This window comes from Varroa jacobsoni, unplaced genomic scaffold (genome assembly GCF_002532875.2).
Source record: "Varroa jacobsoni isolate VJ856 unplaced genomic scaffold, vjacob_1.0 scaffold_589, whole genome shotgun sequence".
Classification (NCBI taxonomy): domain Eukaryota; kingdom Metazoa; phylum Arthropoda; class Arachnida; order Mesostigmata; family Varroidae; genus Varroa; species Varroa jacobsoni.
The window spans coordinates 1-22,533 of record NW_019213491.1 but is presented as its reverse complement, the minus strand read 5'-3'; the positions used below and the strand labels follow the sequence as shown (position 1 = coordinate 22,533).

Here is a 22,533-nt window from a genome sequence, read left to right as displayed (position 1 = left end):
CGAGCCCCGCTGCAATCTCAAGTTGCGCAGATAGGCCGCCGAGTTTGCCCGGTCCCTTGGCAGGGACAAAGGCCCGAAGCTCGCCTGTCTGTGTTGTCGCAAACTTGAAGATTTCTTTGTGGTGCTCGCCGCAGTGGCGCAAGCTAAACTATTCCGTGCGGTTCCGTTACCGCCTTCGCAGCCATAGCGACCAGCGCTACTACTGCGGTCGATTAGGCTCGCTCCTTGGAGCGCCACGATGGTGTCCTTCTTGTTGAATGCCTCATGCTCACTACTGCAGCTGTTGTTCGCTTGTTGCTGGTGTTGATGTTGATCTTTGTTATTGTAACTGTTCGACTCTTGTCGTTTGCCACCAACAGGAGGAACGTCTTGTAGAAAAGGAACAGAATTATCGTGGTTTTCGGCGCCGGCTGATAAGCTATTATTAGCATCGCGCTTAACAATCTGCCGGGGTGACAGCGGTGTTTCTGTATGGTCAGTTACCCCCGAGTAGGGTAATAGTGAAGTCAGCAGGGATAATCCGGACCAGTCAGTAAACGTGATCGTCCTTTCCGGATCTAGGGGATTTCGTGCCAATGATGATTCCAGTGTAGCTGATGGAGATGATGGCGGCAGCTCTTCGAGGGTGCGGTTTTCAAGGATGGTCTTGATCATTGGAGAAGACTTGACCGTCAGGTAGGGATCATCATTCGGATTGTTCTTGAGCACGTCATTCCACAGATTAGGGTATTTCTTTAATAGTGTACTCAGGTGGCCCTTCTCCTTTGATGACATTTCGGTAAGCACCTGCGAATCGCGCATATATTGGTTAGAAAATAGAGTGTGGTGTCTAATATAAGCTAATTTCAGGAATAGTGTTGAGATTCTGTTGCTACGAAGCATAAGTCTCATTGACACTTACATGAAATCATAAGTTCAAAATATACATCGACAAATAAATTAAAATTTTTTGTTTTTATAAATGAGGTCTCTCTTTACGTTAGTTCAAACTTAAACACATTTACATAAAGTTTACATACAAAACAATCGTTCTGTCAATTCTCCAGATAGCAATCTAGAGCCACAACACACGACGAAACTGAGTAATACATTATTTTTTTCCTTTTTCCAACGAAGAATTATAAACATTTCCACACGTTCTTTTCCTGCTTCTACCTTCCTTCAAAATTTCGTATCCGTACCTGTTCCGGTAATCTTGGCGACTCATCCGACAAGTATGTAGGCAGCTGTAGCAAGGAGCTGCACATCCGACGGCCTCCTGCAAGGTGACCCGCGAATCCCCAGCGAGTAGGTGAGGGGCTACGCGGACCTGGATGGTTCTCATCGTCTCCATCTTCGCCATCTTGAACGTCCAGATCTCGCATCAAAGCTCCCGACACGACCATGTTAAGGAAGAAGCCAGCCAATATGAGCAGCGTACCTCGCCACATGAATACCTCGACAAGCAAATACGTTAGAGGGGCAAAGATGAATGTGCCGACTCCTGTCCCACACACCGAAAGTCCGGTAGCCAGACACCGCTTTTTCTCAAAGTAATATGCCACAATCACGATCGACGTCACGTAGCAGAGCGCCAACCCGAAACCGGCCAGCGAGAACGTCACGTATAGCAACGCTAATGAATTAGAAAAAAAGGAAAAAATGAAGCCAAGTGCTGCGAGCAATGAACCGGCAATGCAAACCCGCCGACAACCGTAGCGATCAGTTAGCCACGAGGCAACAGGGCCCGCCAACAACGGCATGGATAAGAATAGACTCGCTACCCAAGCGGCATGACCTTTGCCCACAGCGAAGTATGATGTCAAATCTGGCAGGAACAACCCAAACGAAAGCGAAACGCCGTCTGAGATCAGATTAACAGCAAACGAGGCTAGGACGACTATCCAACCCCAGCCGCCATCGGGGGGCGGACGACGAGTTTTGCGACGCGCTGCTCCCGATGACGAAGAGAAACCGCCCGATGACGACGAATTGTCCGAGTCGTATCGTGTACGCCGATGACCGGGCGTATTTGTCGGGCTCCGTGTCGACGGTGGGTCCATCCTATTGCTGCTGCCACCGTGATACTGACGGTGATGAGGGTGCTGCTGCTGCTGCTGCTGCTGCTGCTGTTGTTGTTGTTGCTGCTGATGATGCTGATGCTGATTTTGTCTACTCTTCCCGTCGTGGTGCGGGCTAGAATGCGATTCGGCGGGGGTTTGGAGTTGCGGAGACACCAGCGCAACTGCTGTAGGTGCTGCTGGAATCGAAGCCGACGGTGGCGCAAGGAACGAGGAGCAGGAACTTGAGCAACTACCATTTTGCTGGAATAATTAAAATAAAGACAACCGCAGTGAGGGAGGTAAAGAGAGAGGATGGAAGACAAAACCAATTAGTACTCTGCAAAATGACCTATAGTGTCCCAGTTTTTTATGTATAGAAAACCAAGGACAGCTAATTTCGACAAGAACACTAAATCTATTTATATCTGGCTTTTTGCATTCTAAGTTTTGGTGAAGTAAATTTTGGCTGCGTTTTTTTTTTTTTTATTTTCTTAGCTTTTGATGCCAGTACTTCCACAATAAGGGCTTCACTGCGAGTGGAACAGGAGGTAAGATTTGTTGTATAGCAGATTAGTATGCAGTGATGCTTACAGGAACGTTACGCTTTGCAATTATAGGACCTCATGAGCTTTAACGATAATATGACTCACAATGTATGAATAATATTCTGTTCCACCACGGTTACTTCTACTGCCGTTGGTGTTAGAACCCAATACGTGATTACATTACGAGTAAAATTGGCCCAATGGCCCCAAGGTTAAGTCTAATTAACTTAAGCAACCCGGAATTCTCTTCCCTTCAAACTCAATATTATATGTTTATATATTAGTCGCCATATGATGCTAGCGACAAATATAGTATAGCGACAAAAATAGTAAACCTGTAGGATCTGACAGACTATTTTTAGTACACCGTGTCGAAATTCTAGCAGTGTTTTGTGTCAATCTGTCAGAACATATTGTGCGGACAAACGTATTAAAATCAACCCCCATGGTTATGGTGGTCGACCCAGTCGGCTCTGGCCCCTAAGAAACTCTGCGTGATTTGCTACACATTCGGCGTAAATAACTAACGTACGCACTAGTGAAAATCTTGTGAGAAGTATGTAAATGAGCGGAATGTGTTCGACATGAAATTGAGGTGGTCGCGAACCTGACCTGCGACAGTATTTCAGCTACTTTTTTCCATCTGTGTAAGTTGATAGCTTGACAATATAAGAGTAGCAGACGAAAACAATGAATGGTTGGTCACAGAATGGTTCGGGGCCAGAATCTGCTCCTCGAACTATTTCGTCGACATGGCGCCGTACTTTTTATTCGAGCTATTGCCTAGAGTTGTACACTTTATACTGCAGACGTTACAACCCCGGAGCTGGGTATTTTACTATCTTTCTCACTTTGTGCTTCCTAACCAATAATTCTCGATGTCGTGACCTACAAGTCTAGCAGAGGTTCATCGAAGCTTATGATGACTATCACTGCCTGGCCAAATGCAGCTAGATACCTAGGAGGCGGTGACCTTTGCGAGACGCTTATATCGAATACAATGCCAACTGGCTCGAGAAAAGAAACAACGGAGCCTCGCTGAACGTGTACAGAACAGATGGGCACAGAGAGAAATGAATACGTGGAAGCACTGTAGCTGGCACAGAAAACGCGCGGAAATTTACTTCAGGGGGGTTCGTTACGTGACGATGATAATAACTGGAGCCAACCCTGAATTAGGGAAACGCGGATCAGAACAGGAAAATAGCCCAGTTGACCTGCATCAAGAAAAAAAGTATTTAATTTCATACACAGTAAAAACTACACATGAATATTCTGTATTTATCTACGTTTCTTGTAGTCGTCTGGTTTCTTGCATATTACATTATCTCTATCGTATGTAGAAAATTTTAAATTATTTATTTTCGGCAGGACAAAGGTCGAGAGTAACGAATTAGCGGGTAGATAGGCCGAAATGGTGAAAGTATAGTCGTGCGGGCCACCTAAATGCCCAGATACCATTACGATTAATACCCAGTTCTTACCTGTTGGCGAGAGTTTTGAGGCGAGCTTTTGTTATTATCGCGGTTTAAAAGTAATTGTTCTAATTCACGACTCGCATGGTCTCTATTTGATTCGTCGCATATCGCCATATTATCGAATTAATCGATGTATATAGATTCGATGTGCTGCCGCTGCTGCTGCTGCTGCCGCCGCCGCCGCTAAAACTCGGCCTTGTTGCTTCTTCGAAAAATCGGGTTTGCTGTTGATTTGGATTGCTGCTAGTGCTAGGTCGATTGTCCCGCTTAAGGTACTTTTTTAACAAGTGGCATTCCGAACGGGCAATTCCTGCAAGAAAAAAAGGAACAAAACAGTGATAATTAATGACGAAGCGGAACTGATTAGAGTCATCAATAAAAGTGATGGCTTATATCTGCAAAGTAGGAGAAAGGACGGAAATCATTTGACGGAGGAATGGACGCAATTTTCAACTTTGCTTTTGCGTCCCCTTCGCCTTTTCTCCTAGAGAATAGTATCTGCGCATGTCAACATAGCAGAATCCTGGGCCTATTCAATGTTTCGTGAAGTTAAGTAGCGTCTGTGGAGGGATAAGGTGAATACATGACTCTTTTGCGTCAGTTAAGATGCTAGGTGCTAAGGTGCTAGATTCCTGTGCCAGATGCCTAAAGCGGTACAGGTAGATATGCTAAATAGAATTTAATTACGATTTGGCACTATAACATAGCCATCTATTTTGTCGAATACAAAGAGATGAACAATTCCCGACATCGTGACTGACAATTCGAAATTCTGCAAGGTTTGAATCGATGGAGCTCTACGCACTAAATAAATCATTGACCCAATATGGATTTAGCCAGCTTGATTTTTTTCTCTGCTTTGACTTTTTTCAGTTCTGAACTTGAACTTTCTGACTATAACGCGCTTCCGAGAGCTTCTAGAAAGATCAGAATAGTCAACAACATTGGGAGGAACGCATTTTTCTATATAAATAATAAAACTAAGTTATTAAGCACTTAACGACCTTTAATTAATCGACTTCGTTACACGGCCCATAGGCAGGGTATGAGGCAAACTTGCGCGAGCGGGTAAAGGAGACCATTCAGTTGAATAAGTAAGTATTCTCTTCAAACGCGGCAGTGTAAGATAATCTAGTGAAGCTGGCCATCTATAGAGAAGCACAGTGACGTATAAGCCTGCACGTATGCTTCTTGATAGGCACATCCTTATATAATGCATAGGCACAAATTACGACGAATCGTAGCACAATGTAATTACGGCAGCTTACGGAGGGCGTAAGGCCCCTCTGGCCGCCAACGGAACATCTCTGTTCCAGATTCATTTAAGCGCTATTGAACCTTTCGAATGGAAGAAATACTGTAGGCCCTGATTACGATTAGGGAACGATGATTTATTACCTATATGTTACACAGCGGACTTATTTTTTTTATTTTCTACCTACAAAATGAACAGATCCAACTCAAGCAACGCTTGACGCTCACTAACATCTTTTACTGCATGCAGCAGTCTTTACCCAACATGATACAATACGTTCAAATAATTGCCTAATAATATTAACTAACTTATCTGACATAAACTTCTCGACATGTGTGATTGAACTAATCACAACTAAGTAACCATAATTAAGTTGAATCGTTTTTACTATGTCAGCCACTTACCGAATCGTGAAAACAGAAAGACGAATTTATTTGAACGGGCAATTCGCGCGGACCTCATCGGCGGAACTCCGTACTCCAACGTAAGCCGTTTCAGCTTCAAGCTGTGTTTGGCGCCACCGCAGCTTCCGCTACTTTTACAGTAAGTACCTAACGTGCTGATCACTGGTAAAAGTCGCTGGCGGCAATAATGCCACTGGTGACACGGATAAGCGTAATGGCGTTGATTGGCGTTGAGCTCGTTGCCTCGACCGTGACGGCGGCGGGCGGACATCCAGCTGAAGCCAGGCCCCCGAGTCGTCGCGTTGATTCTTCTGCCGATGCAAGGACCATGCACTCTGACGCAATGACAGCATAAAAAAACATAGAGGCAAAAAGAGCAATAAACATAATAATATTATTCAATTGGTAAAATAATCCATTTTGGTGTAGCAGTTCCGGAAGAACTGGTAATTTTAAATGCGTTCGTGACGTAGGTCAAATTAATTCTAATGGTCAGCTGCTTATGATTGACAGTCAAAACCCAGCCATTAACCGATCCGTTCGTTTAATTAACAATGATAATGTAAAAGGGAGCAACCAGCTACCGAGATTTATCGTAACCCAGCCTTCTATTTAACTGTTATATGGTAAATTTTCGTACCGATGGTGCTGGTCCCAGGTGACGTTTTGATTTACATATATAACATATGGCAACTAATTCGATTTGGTTCATCTTCAGCCTCTATCTTGTTCGGTTTGCTAGTCGGGTTTCTCTTCCGCTCAGCTGTGACTCACGCAACCGCTACTATTACAGAATGCACAACTTCTTTTCATACAGTGTATCCGGACGACGGCTTGAGACTTTCCACGCTTTTCCCTCGTGACCATTTGACGTTATCGGCGACCATTGCTGCCGCTTGTCCTAACAACTTCTCTACTGCATCGCAAGTTGCAACCACCGAACACTCTGTCTGCTCATATCTATACACTCGGTACTATATACAGGTAGCTTATTCTTCTACGAACTACTACGCGTTATCCACAATCGCAGATGTGTTACGTTTAGTGTCATAGTCGGTCTTCATGTCTAGCGAGCGTCGTCAGAACAACTCGCGGGACCAGTTACCCGTTTACAGCACAGCAATAGATCCCGGTTTGGCAGTTTACTGTGAATTCTACGGTGATTGTTAACTTTAGTGACGACGGCGAACCTAAGGAAGTCAACGATAACAACAGCATCAGCAACTGATGGACCACAGGTTTAATGTCTGCTCAAGTGTTGACACTGAAGTGGCGTGGCTGCCACTCCAGTTCCTTCTTATGGTCGCTTACCTTAAGAGGCTCTTTTCAAGGCCAGGGAACAAAGGCCGGAGTAAGACAACAGCCGCCATCAACACATTAGCACAGCTGCGTCATATAAAAGACCTGGCAAAGAAGCAATGTATCGCCTCCTATCAAGTGAGTCTTTTGTTATGCTACATTAAGTCGTTGTTTAGCTCTGCCGCACTGGTCAGGTTTGGTGCGTGACGTCGAGAAATGCGCAGGGCCCACAATACCTTGCGGGAACTTCTACCGCTATGCCGCTGATCTGCATGATGCAAGCGTTGCTACAAATCAGTTTGCCAACAAAAGCGCTCGCTACACGTATTGACACAACTACTGGCCATGGCCATTGTGGCCATAATGCGGACGAACAGATGATTGTCCGCCCCGCTGGTGCTCGCTGAGGAGGCCAACTAGCGCGTGTTCACAGCGCAGTGATTTCTCTTCTTAGTCTTCAGTGAATGGAATTGTTATACAAGCGTACTCAAAACAAAACACGATTTTAAGCTGTATCTTCGTAGGCTCATAACAATGCACGATGTAGATGGAACTTTAAGGCTGCATGCAAACTGTTGGAATCCTATAACCTCTAATGCTTTCCTAGCTGTCGCCACTATCGGTACTAATGTCCTAATGGCGGCCTTATCTACAAGCGAAAAAATTGGTCCACTACGCCTATAGGAATAGAGTCAACAGCGGACGATGAACAGGTTCGCCCTTGAATACAATTCACTGTGTTCACATGCCATATCTTGGCCATAAAATCGAAGGTGTATGCCCAGGTACCTCAGTTGGGAACACTTCTTTATAATGTTACGGTAAAATATGATAACAGCAAATGACAGGTACTGTAAAGAAACGGGTATCTCTGTTAATCGTGATACGAGCACAATGTGAGTTTATACTATCCCTCGACCGATTATTATAGGTCATGTGCCTTACGGATAAGATTATCTCTGCGTTGCTTACAGAAAAGTTAGTAGATGTAATCGACGACAAATACCTGTAGGAAAAAAGAAACAAGATTAAGTTCAAACATGTAAGAATCTAAATTTTGGATGACAATGAATAGAGAATTTTCTTAGCAGGCCCTTTCAACCTGCTGACGTAAAAAAGCCGTCGGAAAAGTGAACATTAATGTGCCCTATTTTTTCCTAAGGCATATCAATATATATTATAGTGCTTTCTACTCGGAGGGGCAACAGGATTAGCGCTACAGAACTGATATACTAGCAATCATGATATGATCGTTGCTTTATAATAACCTGTACTGAATTCGACCGTATAATTTGCAAAAGGTAAAGGCTTTAATGTTGTGATTGCGTATAAATATTCTGCCAGTGCGTAATTCTCGATAATGCACGAGCCTATGGACCTTAATTCAGGTAAAGAGAAATTTGAGACGAGACATCTTGGTAGGTCGACTTGATTAGGGTGCCCTGGGTCAAGTTCCAAATGTGGCATAGATTGCTGACTCGTAACTTATACAAAAGATAGTGTATGAAATTAAGTTTCCTTTTCAACCCTATTATGTGTGAAAACCTAGGTGATCCATCTACTTTCTTACTGTTGTTGGATAAATCTTATTCTTCAAACTTAAACAGCACGCGGTCCAAACTCAAATCCAAAGGTAAGCTGGCCAGGCACGTAGCTTAGTATAGAGATTTTCAGTCCCCAAGGTTTTACGATACGTGTCTACTTCAGGCCGCCAGCCGAGCAGTTATCAAAGGGTTCTATGTAGGTCCCAGCGTTAATAACACAACCTTATTGCGATCCACAGGGATGTTCTCCGAATCGAAGCACTGCACAAAGCCGCGTAAGTAGATACGGTGGAGCCCCTGGGGCACTTTTCTGTACGTGTCGCTTGACTCATAAAGTCGTCCACTTCGTCGTTAAGTCCACGCCCATCTGTCCCCTCGACATTAGGCGCGGCACTCACAAAAATGGATTGTGACTTTAGGAGCCTAAACTGGCGATAAGCCCGAAACGGTTACTGACTGAAGCTCAAGTGTGAGCATGCAGGAATGCATCGCGCATTTAGCCGATACGCCCCATAATCTGCGTCTTGGCTTTGGCCAACAAAAGTCTATGCGGGATTTGTGAGAACGAAACCATTTGTGAGAAGCTATTCCGCAAAGAGACAGCTAAGTACTGCAGCCGCAATGTATTAGTGCCACGGATGCTGCATGAACACGATTTTAGTCATTGATAATGTTAGTTAAAAATTGAGTCTTCTGTGTTTGACCTTCTGCCCCAGCCCATTCGATGGGAAGTTAAAAAGGATAGTTAAATGATCTCGAACAGAAGCAAGCAATTGTCAGTTGTTATTGAAAAAAAAACTTCCAGTGACATACTTGATCACATTCAACGTATACCTGCACTTGACGTATAATTTTAATAGAATTTCGTTGAGTTAAAAACGTCTTTGTGTTTTATTGCTTTCAATCGTCAGTAGAGTATGATAGATAGTGATTAATGGTGATAGCCGAATTGTTCAGCAGAAATGTTCGTGTTTCATTGTTAAACTGCCGCTTTCAAATAGGTAAACAATGTATAGTCTATAATATAAATGACAAGCCACACATATTTACAAAATGCGCGCGTTTTCGTCAAACGAAACTAGGACTCCTAGTGCATTAACTAACTGGGCCTGCTTGAAACCATGAATACTCCAGCTGAAATTGCCGAAATTATCTTCGTGGGAAGAGGGAGTGTCAATCATTTATTCATTAGCTTTTCTGGGCTCGCCGGTAAACTGCAGCCAATGGATCTATTCGCCTTCTTTGAAAGCACGCACTGTTTTCGAGTCTCCTAGCCATCGGAACAAGAGAGCATTTTGTCGGCAAATGTGGCCATTTTTGCAACGATGGTACGAGTACAAGCCAACAAAGTTCATAAATATCTATTCGGCAATACGAATTACTTTCCTAAGGTTCAACGAGGCGAACTTATGATTATGAAATCGAAGACTGGATGACGCTTGCGTTTTGAGTAACACCAGCATAAAACCCAGCCCCAATTCACGCGAACCATCAGTAAAATGAAAAGAATATTAAACGGACGTCTTCAATTCGAATAGCATTCATAAGGCCGGTTTGTTCAGTGCAGTGAAAACGATGATCAACAAGCATTATTGTTTTTTCGGTGAACTGACATCTCCACATCCCTACAAATAGACTGCATGAAGTCAATGAAAGTATTATGAATGGCCTTCGGAGGGTCCTGCTTGTCCACGTACCCTTACCCTGCAAATACCAAAAGATAACTGCATTTAATCACTTCAAATTCACTCCAAGTCGAACGATATTCCTGCGCTTACCATAACATTTATTAATTTCCGTGTTTTTTTCGGCCCACCCAATTTTCAAGCAGTGTCGCATCGGCGAGCAATGCACGATCCTGATGGGGTACAAGATTCTAGATATTAGTGCCGTTCGTAGCATCAGCGTCCAAGAATGACTTGAACTGGAAAGCTCCTATTATTTTCTCTTTATTGTTTTTGTAACTGGGATTAATTTTGTCTGTCCGATAGTAGGAGCGGCACGAGTTGTAATTTTGTTAGCAGATTAAGGTTTCCGTTATGTTCTGTTAATTTGTCCATTGTTGCGCAGATACCCTTAAAGGCCTCTTCGCTCCTTCGTCCTCACATATCTAATATTCTCTAACTCCCTTAGGCTAACCGTATCTCCTCTCCTGAGTAGAGATGTCACCTTCATCTGTAATATACCGGCCAGCCAGCGTTCAGCTTCTTCAACCATCAATGTTGGACAACGTTTAAGCTCATTAATATCGACGAGATGCCTAGCGTATATTATAATAGCTAATCTTCTTAAGAAAGAATAATCTTTTTAGAAGAATTGACAAGCAGATTAGAGTCGTAGTAGAACCCGCAGCCTCCGTCGTCTCCAAGTCACGACAAACCAACTAGGCATATGACGTTACTCGAAGTGATTCATTTTATGTAGCAATCGGTTACTTATCGCTTGGGGGCAAAGATAGAGTTACACATCATGTAGTCTTTTAGCGCGATGTGCGCCTGGCGTTCAGCTCCATCTTTACCCCCAAGCAAGGTACAGCCAATTGCTATAAAAAAAAAAAAAACAGATGCGGAGACTCGTTTTTCCCTTTAGCACCAGTACATCGACTCGGCTGTAACGCGTAGCACCCAATGCTCTCCGCATCCTGTACGCCTTCCCCCTCGGCAGTGAAAACTACTGAAGGCTGGAAGAAAACCTGAGGTCGAGGCCGAGGCGAACTAGCAAGCATCTCTTGGATGGGCAGGGTCTAGGCCTGCCAGCTAAGCCACAGACGGTCTATCCACTCCGCTGTAGTCAAAGAAGGTCGAATACGCTCTTTTTTGACAACGGGCTGTCCGGCCCGGGATCTAACAGTCGTTGACGATGTTGAAGAATGACCGATCGTTGCACGCCGTGAGCCCGAATGCCCTATCCTGGTGTTCTGCTTAACAACAGGCACACATATTCCCATTGACCCTTCTATCCGCACATAAACAGAATTCCCTTTACAATCAAAAAGCAGAACGAGAAGCTCATGGGGTCGTCGACTAGTAATATGCCACACGTGTGGTCGAACGGCAGTGATGTAGACAATAGTTTTAGATACATCAGCCTGTTTATAATAAGATATGGACAACGTAACTGTATATATGTGTGGGTTCAATACAATATCGCATGTCGGTATAAATGCATGATCCTGTGATCGATCAACGTGTACATATCCATAATCAGGCGCAAGCAATACTATTGTTAAATGCTGTAATAGTCGAAATCTATTCCGATTGACTCGAACGACAAAAACACCCGTATTGGTGGTTCATTTAGGGGTTTTATTTTACACGAGGCAACTTTATATCTCCTCTTTTTACCTTCGTGTGTGGGGAAGTACGTGCAACGCGGTTTTTATTCAATAGGTACATAATATTGACGACACAAGTAAAGACCGTTTTGCTACATAGATCGGGTTAAACTGACCATTCTGTTTAAAAACCGTATCTGCAATTAGCTATTTGTGTACGTGTGTAGTATACCTATAAGAAACAGAATAAGTCTATTTACATAACAACCTCAAATATCTGGGCTGTCTATAATATGAGGCCGGAACCTTCTGTTTCGGGATCGACGATACTCTTCGCTGTGAGCTCAGCAGGACCAAGATTGACACTATACCAAATAACAGTCCCTGTACGGGCCATTGCTATTGTTGCTATCTTAGCTTTTGCTTGCCAATTCGTCCGTGGTACGACTTAGCCGGTCAGCACGGGCAACCATGTCGAGGCCTCTAGCGTGGTCGCACTTCGAAATGATATAGTACCCAGGTAGAAGGCGATCAGGAAAACATCTGACCATACCACTGTAGCTAGTAGCAAAAAAGTTGGAGAAGTTTGAAAGGAGACACAAGGCGCTTGCGACGTCCTTGCAATGTCATCTACGATATACGGACAGAAGCATCTAAGCGAAGCTCGTAATCATCTCACGCTCAGCTGATGATATTGAACTTGCGAAACCAGCCACCGACCCCTCACATCGTCTGATCTATTGTGTACTCAATCACTATAATACCCAGATTCAAAGTAGGCGATTTACTGATGTCAAACGGCGGATGTCAGCAGAACACAGCACGCAACAGAAGCACGAAAATCCTTTTTCTGAGCATTAACAGGGACATTGTGCGAAGTGTGAGGTTTAGTATTATATGGTATAGAACGCAGGATATTTCATATGACTCCATAATGTAAACCTACAGATTAGATGAGGATATCTTTGTATAAACATTAACGGTTTATCTTTGCACAGAAATTATTAAGAGCTGGTAAAAACAGAAGTGGTGCGTTGTACGATATTAATCGAATCGGCAGTGGCCAATGAACTTTGTTACTGAGCAACCCCAGCTGCTGAATAATATTTGCATAATTATGTAATTTTTAGCTGTTTTTTTTTAATTCTATGTTATTTTTGGCGATTTCACTAGCGCAGCATAATGCTCATTTGCATTGCATTTACGTGTTGTATATACATATATTTAAGAAAAAAAAAAGGTCAAAATCATGAGCCGTTCAAATGTATAGCTATAATTCAGCTGAAATACAAAAAAGTTCAGTATGTGGATATGTAGCGGTATATTTGTCAAATTATTTTTCTTTATTTCAATATATTTTTTAGTAACTAACAGATTGTGGCGTCGCAAACACATGATTCTTACCGATCTCAGTGCTTAAGTTAGCAAATGACCTTTTAATAACTTTTCTCGATTTCGGGTCCTGGTAACAGTCTGTTAATTATCTCTTAGCTACAACAAGGTACCAGTCGAGCCTAAACTGATAGCGAGAAACAATAGGCCCTAAAAACATTTCTGCCGCAGCGCACGGGACGACAGCGAAGGTCGAAGGCTTCAGTTAATCTATTTTCCTTTATGAGGCTAAGTTCCAACAAAAATGCAGCAAAACAAAACAAAGCACATTGAAAAATTGTGCATTTTTTGCCCTTCGTTTAAATAAAAAGCTAGAAACAAAGCTATTTAAACGATTACATTGGTTCATGTGGAATAATTGTATAACGAAAGGTCTTGACGCTCCATCGAGAAACGGCTTTTGCAAATGAGCCGAAGGACGACCGACACGGGTCCAGATAACCCCTAAATGTTGACCGCTGTGAGACCAGTACGGTAGTTATATTTCGCCAGCTTGCGTTGGTTGTGTAATACAGAACCTATAGAAAAATACATAGCACAGTGTGACTTGATCGGCTCTTGCATGAAGATCGCGTCATTTTGCAACTACAGTGCCAGGGTTGAATTATATAAATTAATAGATGATATAATTAAAGAATAGTTCTAAACTCTTAGGAAATGCTCCTTAGTTCATCAGTTCTATGATGTCAACACACAAACCGATGCCATTTCAGTTCAAATAACAACAATAACAATGACCTTTATAAGAGCCCTTCGGCTCAGCCTGTGAGGAATCTGTTGATGTGAAAAGTTGATATTCGGACGCAAGCAGCTTAAGCCTGAAACGGTCTGAGAGAGGTCCTCATGAGCAACATACCCCTCCCTAGCTTTTCGCTCCGGTACATGATGCATTCCCTGCTAATAATAGTACTAATGGTCATATTGTGTTACTAAAAAATAATGCACGCTATGACTATCGCTATAGATTTTGCTCGTTATCGAATTAGGGTATAAGAACGATTAGGCGGAGCAGCATGACAACCGTTATACAAGCCGAGTTCAATTGCTCGTTAAAGTGTTATTATACAGGGGGCCATTTGTGTCTAGATAAACGTCCTGCACCGACATGTACTTGTACACAGTAGTACGCAAACAAACTCATCCACATGTATGTACATACAATATATGCATATATCTAGTACTCAATCTAAATCGTTGACCGACGTGTATGGAGTACTCAGAAGAACGAAGTCCACATACGACTCAGCATCCAATTAATGAAAAACATCATCGAACATTCGCTGGCCTTTAGAGATGTTTTGTTGTATAAGCAAAAGCCCATTCATGATACATCACGAGTAAGGTGGTCACGATATCAAACATCGACGGCTTTCTTCTATACAACCCAGTAAAAAATGACACCGAAACATCGCGGACGATTAGCCGTGACTGCCTTTTTGCCAAAAACTGTGGAACTTTGTGGTACATCACTGTCGTATGCAGTCTACCGTTGTTCACCGTGATCAGCCTCTTTAAAGGCAGCTCGGTTTCATTGCATATTTATAAAGCTTGGCGGATGGAAGTACGGTCGTGCCGATCTTACTCAAAGTACATAATCCTATGAACATCTTTGACATTGAAGTTTGCAGAACAAAAACCACTTTCGGATCGTCTCTGTTTACGATAAGGCTTCTTGACACTCAGGTAACGTTCGTGCTTTCAGCGTAATAATTTATAAAAGATGATAAATTGTTGCAGGAATCTTGCTCTTCTGCCATATTGGATAAAAATATTCTAATGATGTTTTTTGTCAGAACTCAGCTTCCAAATGACGCCGACAGCGACCCGGTGCAAGTCATATTATCTCAAATATATAACTTCAAAGTCACCTGGCCCTAGATACCATCGATACTACCCAATATATAAGCATACCCATACAGTGGATTGGGCTCAATATACATCCTAGCTCGGGTCTCCTTTTAATGCGCAATAAAACTTCTTGTTGAGGTGTTTCGACCGTGCGGGTCGGCAGATATTAAATCGTTACGCCTTATTGCGATAAGGTTAATTATCGCAAACGAACAAGAGTGTTGACACCAGCCCTTATCGAGTGGGAGCATACTCTATCAGCAGGTCCTACCAATACTGTACCATCGTTAAATTACAGAAACATGATGGTATCTCACTCTTTCGATCCGATTCTAAATATTTAGCAAACATTATGTGTTTATTAAAGAGAATTCATATCAAAAACTACCTATGGTTTCTTAGTAATCTACCACGAACTTCTTAGACCTCTACTGGCAGTTGCAGATCCTCGCAGCTGATAGTCTGCCTGCAAACCATTCGTTCTGATTCAAACGAATGTCAAACTGGCCATCGACTGCCAACAACGGAGACAAATAGAGAGGGGACTTCAGATGCGGGTAAGGTTCTGTTGTGCGACGACTTTCATCACAATACTTTATCAATGAAAATTTCTATTTGGACTCGGAACCCAGCGTACGTGTACGAAAGCACTTCAGCAGTCCCCAATCGTTTCGTTCTCCGTGTATTTAGCCACCTACGTTCTGAATATGACTGACGTTAGCAGCTGAGCTTTGAACGTTCTACGCTATGCAGACTGGCTTCGTTAACGTCAGGATGCTCTTAGGAGACGGGCATAAGGTTTTCAGCACATAGACCTCGCTGAAAACCTTTGCAGTGACAAAATTTGCCTTCTAATGCACGGCAAATGTTGGCAATGGCATCAATCGAGCGGCTTTTTCAAGCGCTACTAGCTAACCTCCAGTGGGTTTTTTTGTACAGTGATGAGCATGCTTCAGATATTTAAACCTGTTTGACTATTCCATGTTTAATGGTGTATTATGTATTGCAGATACTTCATAGAGCTAAAATTACCATTCGGTTATCGAAAATTGAGTGTTATTAGGCAGTAAGTTGCTTTTCTTATTAGTTAGAAATTAAATTTTTAATTATAATAAATATTAACTTTAAGAACTTTTCCTCACGGTCTACAAAGATACGAATTTATTTCCTTCCACACTGATTAAAACCTTAGTTCATGTGAGTATATTCATCATGTTTACACCCTAGATCTACAAAGCCCACACTGGTCTAGCGGATCGCGCAGCTTGAACCCTGTGTATATATTGCCAGTTCAATTTCGAAATGACTGTTTACCTATAGTGCCTATAGAAAAATACTAACTTCTATTGGTGAGTTCTTTTTTACCTATTCGGAGGCTTCCAAGGCCTAATTACATCATCCACTACACACGAGTATGTTTGTCGCTTTATTCAGAAGTTCAGTGTACTTTTTCTATAAGAATTTTACTACTACCCTACGCTATTTCATGCGGTTTCGATAGCGCTATACTAATGAACCCTATGGTAAAAAGACAAATTAATTTCGAACATTTATTTCAATAGAAGTTTCATTAGGATTTTTGTAATTTTTTTCAGAGAGGAGCATAGATCAAACTCGCAGGCCGAGCTTTACCCAGTGTGCTGTAAAACCAGTTGCTCAAAGAACGTCTTGTCTACACTGCGCTGGTGACCCCAGTTCACCAAAAATCACCTTCTATCAGGTTTTCATAAAGAAGTCTTCACGAGGACCATGAAACATAGTTCATACGGATCAAGCTAAAAAAATGAAAACAGTTCATTGGAATATACGATCCGTTAACGCGATATCGGTACAAAACACATAGCTAAAACGAAAATGACGTTTTCTGAAAATCATTTGTCCAAAAATAAATCAATCAATGTATTTGCACAAAATGCCCCTATATAAATTGCATATTAAACCCATTGTTACTATAAGTCTATGCAGATGCACATTTCTCTATAACAAAATTTTATTAGGCCATGCTTGAAATAGGCACTGCTCGCTCGTACGCCCACCGACAGTTTCATTGGAATAGCGATTATTAATTATCTGTTTCCTCCGTGATTACTCATTTTATTACTATCATTATTATCGTTACTATCAGCAATTATCATAATTATACCCTTTTCGCAACCCTTCAGAAATCGTCGAACGTGTCCTCGCACTCCCGTCCAATTCTACAGTCGATGTAGATGTCGATATACACCCGTCAAACATCCGGGACACGGTTCGTACTCAGTTTTCGTCTCGAGGATGACCGAACACCGGGCAGCTACAGAACGGCGACTCATTAGTCCCGCGAATCGGAGCTCTTCCAGTTCTTCACCAGCCCCTTGTTTCTTCTACTTCTTGCGCGTACTGCACTGGCACGTAGGTGTGAAACCAGCGATAATTACACTTCGCCGACAGACAGCCAGTGAGACCGAGTTTCGAAAGCATTTCGAAGTCAACTCTGGCCGAGACAAGAGCAAGGGGCACACACTCATAATTCCGATAGCCTCGGATATTTTTTATATATAGCACAAGGCATTTCAACGAATGTACTATAAACCGAAGCCGGAAGTACGACGAACGGAATGCTCGAGTGACGTCGCCCGTCGTCGGCAGGTCTGGGGCGAGGCTGATATGGGGTTGTAGTACTGATTTTAAATGGCACGACGGTAGCAATGGCGGTAGTAAAAAACGAATCCATCAAAGAAAATAGACGCCGATATATCGATGGACTTGATGCTCCTGTAAATTTAGTTTCACTGTCTGTAATGTACGCTCGAGCTCATGATTCGAGGGGAATTACCGTGCGGCTGCTACGTCTTAATATTAGTGTGAAAATATATATTTTAGTGATAAGTTTGATTTAGCAGTAGAGCGTTTCCCCGAATCGCGCCTATCCTAATAGAAACATGATCCTAATAGCGTAATCAGAATATCTGTATTTAAATACACCAGCGTTATACTATATTTAGACATAGTAAGTTATGAGCCATAAGTAAAGTAAGTGTAAATGATTTTTCGCCGTAAATTAATTTTTCATTTAATGATTTATGTAGCTACCACTGGTCTTGCAAGCCGAGCAGAACTATAAGTAAGGCATAACAACTAACCAAATTGTTTTGAAGCTATTTTCAGCGACTCTAACGCCATACCCCTTGTTCCGATAAGAAGTGATATTTTCCTAATTATCAGGACGTACAGGGAATAGACGACACTGTTACGAATTTTTTTTACGTTGCCCCATTTATAAATGCTCCCAGCACGGCATTGTAAATGGCTACTGTGTGAACCTTGATAACCCTGGATGGGCGAAACCGCTTCCTGCCATCAATTTCTAAAAAACTGATAGGTCACTTATTTTTCTAGCGCGATTCGCATCGTTTACTCTGCGAGTCGAAAGAAAACTTCGAGCTTATTAAAGATTATAGATCTTTAAAACTAAGACGTGTTTAGAAAACATAGACGTTTTAGCTAAAAATGACAGCTCCTATTTTCTCAGTTTTAACTTACGTTCGCTTCAGTGGTCTAGATAATTATTTACCTTTCGAAACTTGTCTAGTGTATCAAACTGTACATTAAGGGCTCTTAAGTTGAATCGTAAGTTGTCGATAGAGTCCCTTCCTTCAAGTTCCGCGAGCCTATTATTGACATCGACATGATTGATGACTGAATTTGCTGTGCTTGTATCGAGGGGCAACTGCAAATCAAATGAAAGTAGGTGTCATCATATATTGAACAAGTGATCATTATTGCATATATAAGTATTTATTGAAATGTTTTAGAACGAGACACTTTTGCTTGAAGCAAGCTCTAGATCTATGTATAATTACTTATGGTAGCTAAACTAGTACCACTTTTGATTGTGCTCTAAGTACTATGACGGTAATTCAGATGACCTAAATTGAAATCACCGCCCTTCTCCAGGCCGTGTAGATTTCTATCGAACTTCCATCCATTTCTGAGGTCTTACGTTATCATAGCAACAGTAAGTGTGCCATTTATTCCAACATTATTCACTTCAACCCTCACGGCTCCTATATAATATATATGTACTATATATTATTGTTTCATCTGTAATATGCATCACTATCATAAACTGGCTCATCTCGCGCCCGTGAAGTCTGATACAAAACGCTATCGCAATGAGCTAGGAAGAAACGGTCCGACCCGTTCTAGGGTACGCAGAGCGATCAGGATAACCACACCATTGAGACATCACACTGAAGAGTGTTTCCCCGTCCCGACCGATATAAGCCGTCATCATTTCAGAGGTCTTCACAGGTTGCCGATTACGGCCTGTACCATATATCTACAGATATTACCACAGCTTGTGCAAACGCTGCTGACACTGCAACTATCAACATTGAAGTCTGCAGGCCTGTTCTTGACCAGCATAACGGGTATTGCTGTTTTTACATCTTTACGGGATGGCTGATTGATTACACACTATTGATGCTATCAACAACATTCGACTACTTTCTAGGAAACTTAACAAAAAATAATTAACAGAATAGATTTTGATGATAGAATTAACAGAAGACGTTTGTCTGGCAATACGAATGATATCGGGAAGGCTCATAAGCAATGACAGATTTCTTCATGATGATAGTAAGGCCGTGCTGACGAAAGGCACTTCCGCTAATATTGCTGATAACACCAATCAAAACCAAATGCTAATAACCAAATAGCTAATTTCTAAACTTTCTTACCTTTTTGTTAAGGTAAAACAGTTCCACTATAACACAGAATAAATGTGATCGTTATTTTTTTTTGTGATCGATCATTTCAGGTACTTCTATGGTGTACACTCTGTCTGTGCCGCGAGTTTTTGAGAACAAAAGTTTCTGATAATTGATAAACAAATATTCTATTAACTTGCATAAAGTGACGTAAATTCATCAACATAATAACGTTTTCAGTTTATACACAGACTACAATACGTACAAAAAAAGTTAACCAGAAGTAACAATCGATTTGTCCTAGGTTTAAAGGTCCAACCTAGCGATCGCTGTTATTATCACGATCACATGAGTAACGAAAAGAACTTGTAAGTTCGACGCATTAACACATATCCGATAATATCGTACGACTGATTTGTTGAATCACATCGTTAGTTACGTGACGTGTTGGTGACGTAAGCACAATTTCTTAAATTATTATTAAAACGAAATATTCTAGTGGTTTCTATTGAGTTAGATTCAGGACGTCAGTTCCTGCAGATTATACAAATGCCGGAAAAGTCTCTTGATGGGTTGACAAGACGATAAACAACCTACGTATAACCTGTGCATGTATATTATACAATATAAAATGAAAATTCTCAAAAAAAATCTATCTTAACTCCTATATATATATATATATATATATATATATATATATATATATAGAGTGGATGCCATAGACTTCAACCTTTTACGAATAAGAAACACTCGTACTTGTAATCAAATAGAATGAAAACAACTTAGGGCTGATTGTTAGAATTTTTGAAATCACAAATAATCTCTCTATTTGTATATGTATGTAGGGTTCGTTTGCAAATACAAATTACTACGCGGAAAATTGTTTCGCCGTATATAATGAGATGATTTAGGCAATGCTCAGCTTGAATTTCTAAAATTATGGTAAGATATCAATCGTCAAGGTACTTCTAATTATAATTTGCGGCTCTTTACCATTTATCGGGCAGCTAGGTGACTCTCTATGGTTACGGCTCTCGGCTGTTTAAGCTGAAATAATTAGAAGCCCACTCTACGGCTTTCTCAGCGTCCGATAACCGTTTCGCGCCCAACAGATTTTCCATCGACCTAACTAATTACCAATTTGAAGAACCCAACTCCGGCAAATAATTCGCATGGTAGAGAATTGTCAACCCAATTATAAGATGGTTTACCACGCCCGAAGCTATGTGAGAGCCAGCGTTGCTACGAAGCAAATTTACTTCGCGGCTTCCTTGATTTGTCAACTTTCTTCATTGTAGGTAGATTAATTAATCTTCACTCAACAACAATCATTTAAGAAAAAAAATAACTTTCTTCGTGCATTACCAAACACGTAAAAATAATCATTAATTTTTGAATATTTCCCCTATTCAGGATAATGTGTCCTGCTTTAGATTGCGCCAGAAAATTCACATCACTAGCGTTGATTCACGGAAAATCGTCTTTTTTTTTTTTTTTAACTGAACTGGTAAGATGAGTGAGCTGCAGTACCATATTTATGTTTGCTTAGTTGATGGTAAAACCTAACCCTCTGTTATCTGTATCCTTCTCATAATGTGAAGATAATTTCAAATTATTTGCCGGGTTACTTCCGACTGATTGGTAGATTGTCAGTAGACAATTGGGTTTGAAATTTTCGTTCAATGAGGCTTACAGTTCAGCATTCTGCAAGCACTCCGAGGCGGTACGGGCTGTGGATCGTCGATCAGAGACGTCCCTTTACAAATCTAACAATTGAATTAGCAGCCAGAGTTAATATATATCGCGTTAACTGGATAATCTTCGTTCGCAAATAGACAGCGTACAGTTCTTCACTTAACTGGTATTGTCAATAGACCTGAACAACAGATGGCGTAAATGTCTCAGACGTAAAGTGACGCTAGAAGAAGGGACAGGTGAAATTTTAGGACGATACGTTTTGCAAAGCTCGAATACTGAGAATAGTGAGAACTCAGACTTTTGTCGCAGGAACCTATTTACGCAGTGATTCCTATATAATCATTCCTGAACGGTTCGCCTGAAGTGAGCCGGTACGTCACACTTGAAATAAACACAATGTTTTTTTTCTGCGTGTCGATAAATCGGCGCAAAATCGTTTTGTAACGTGAAAATGCAGCAATTTCGACATTCAGCCGACATCTCAATGGTGTTTTTTTTTTTTGTTTGTGTGCACTGAACGACGTTTAGTAGACGTACGTCAATCGAACATAGACTCCATTGTCAGATGGACAGGCAGACAGATCCCACTAACCAACACACGACCCTTTTATCAGACTGTAACTTTCGTATAACGCTTTATAATGATATTTATACTAAGGTAAAGCAAAATAGGAAAACTCACCGCTTCAATGGACAGAACGGCGCAAACGTCCGAGTTGGAACATCCGCTAGATAATACACATACGGAGCGTGCAAAACCAAGCTCTCTCTCGAGGTTCGGCTAGAGTCGGTAGGGAGAGAATAAAGGTAAGTTTTCATCAGGATTCCTAATTGTCAAGTATCACCCCATTAAAAAGCCTTAGAGAGACATTATAGAAATAAAACACCTGCATTGAAACCGAATGGTCAAATGGTAGAACTAACCTACATACCTCCCTCGTGTGCTCTGTTGTTAAGTTGCCTTTCTAAAAGGTAGCAATCTTAACATAAAAATTAATGTAGCAACTAAATTTCGCATCAAATTAGTGGCCATATGTTCTACTATGCATGTCAGTCTATCTTT

General features: G+C 41.6%; 1 protein-coding gene and 2 long non-coding RNA genes across 3 annotated transcripts in view; 1 reads left to right on the top strand and 2 right to left on the bottom strand.

Moving 5' to 3' along the window:
- Positions 1–6,470, bottom strand: part of LOC111261713 (uncharacterized) — an 18,187-nt gene extending 11,717 nt beyond the window's left edge. The window contains exons 1-5 of the mRNA XM_022835399.2: positions 6,365–6,470; positions 5,725–6,059; positions 4,072–4,375; positions 1,182–2,303; positions 1–786 (exon numbers count right to left, since the gene is read on the bottom strand). Of these exons, the coding sequence (XP_022691134.1) occupies positions 1–786; positions 1,182–2,303; positions 4,072–4,179 (2,016 nt within the window). The 5' untranslated portion in view covers positions 4,180–4,375; positions 5,725–6,059; positions 6,365–6,470. The remainder of the gene's footprint in view (positions 787–1,181; positions 2,304–4,071; positions 4,376–5,724; positions 6,060–6,364) is intronic.
- A 559-nt stretch (positions 6,471–7,029) lies between these two features.
- Positions 7,030–9,450, top strand: LOC111261719 (uncharacterized). Its single transcript, XR_002681160.2, has 2 exons — positions 7,030–7,161; positions 8,807–9,450. It is a non-coding gene; the product is annotated as an uncharacterized LOC111261719 (long non-coding RNA).
- A 7,155-nt stretch (positions 9,451–16,605) lies between these two features.
- Positions 16,606–22,367, bottom strand: LOC111261720 (uncharacterized). The gene is made up of 3 exons (XR_002681161.2): positions 22,153–22,367; positions 18,635–18,790; positions 16,606–17,835 (listed from the first exon to the last, which is right to left on the bottom strand). It is a non-coding gene; the product is annotated as an uncharacterized LOC111261720 (long non-coding RNA).
- Positions 22,368–22,533: the final 166 nt, after the last annotated feature.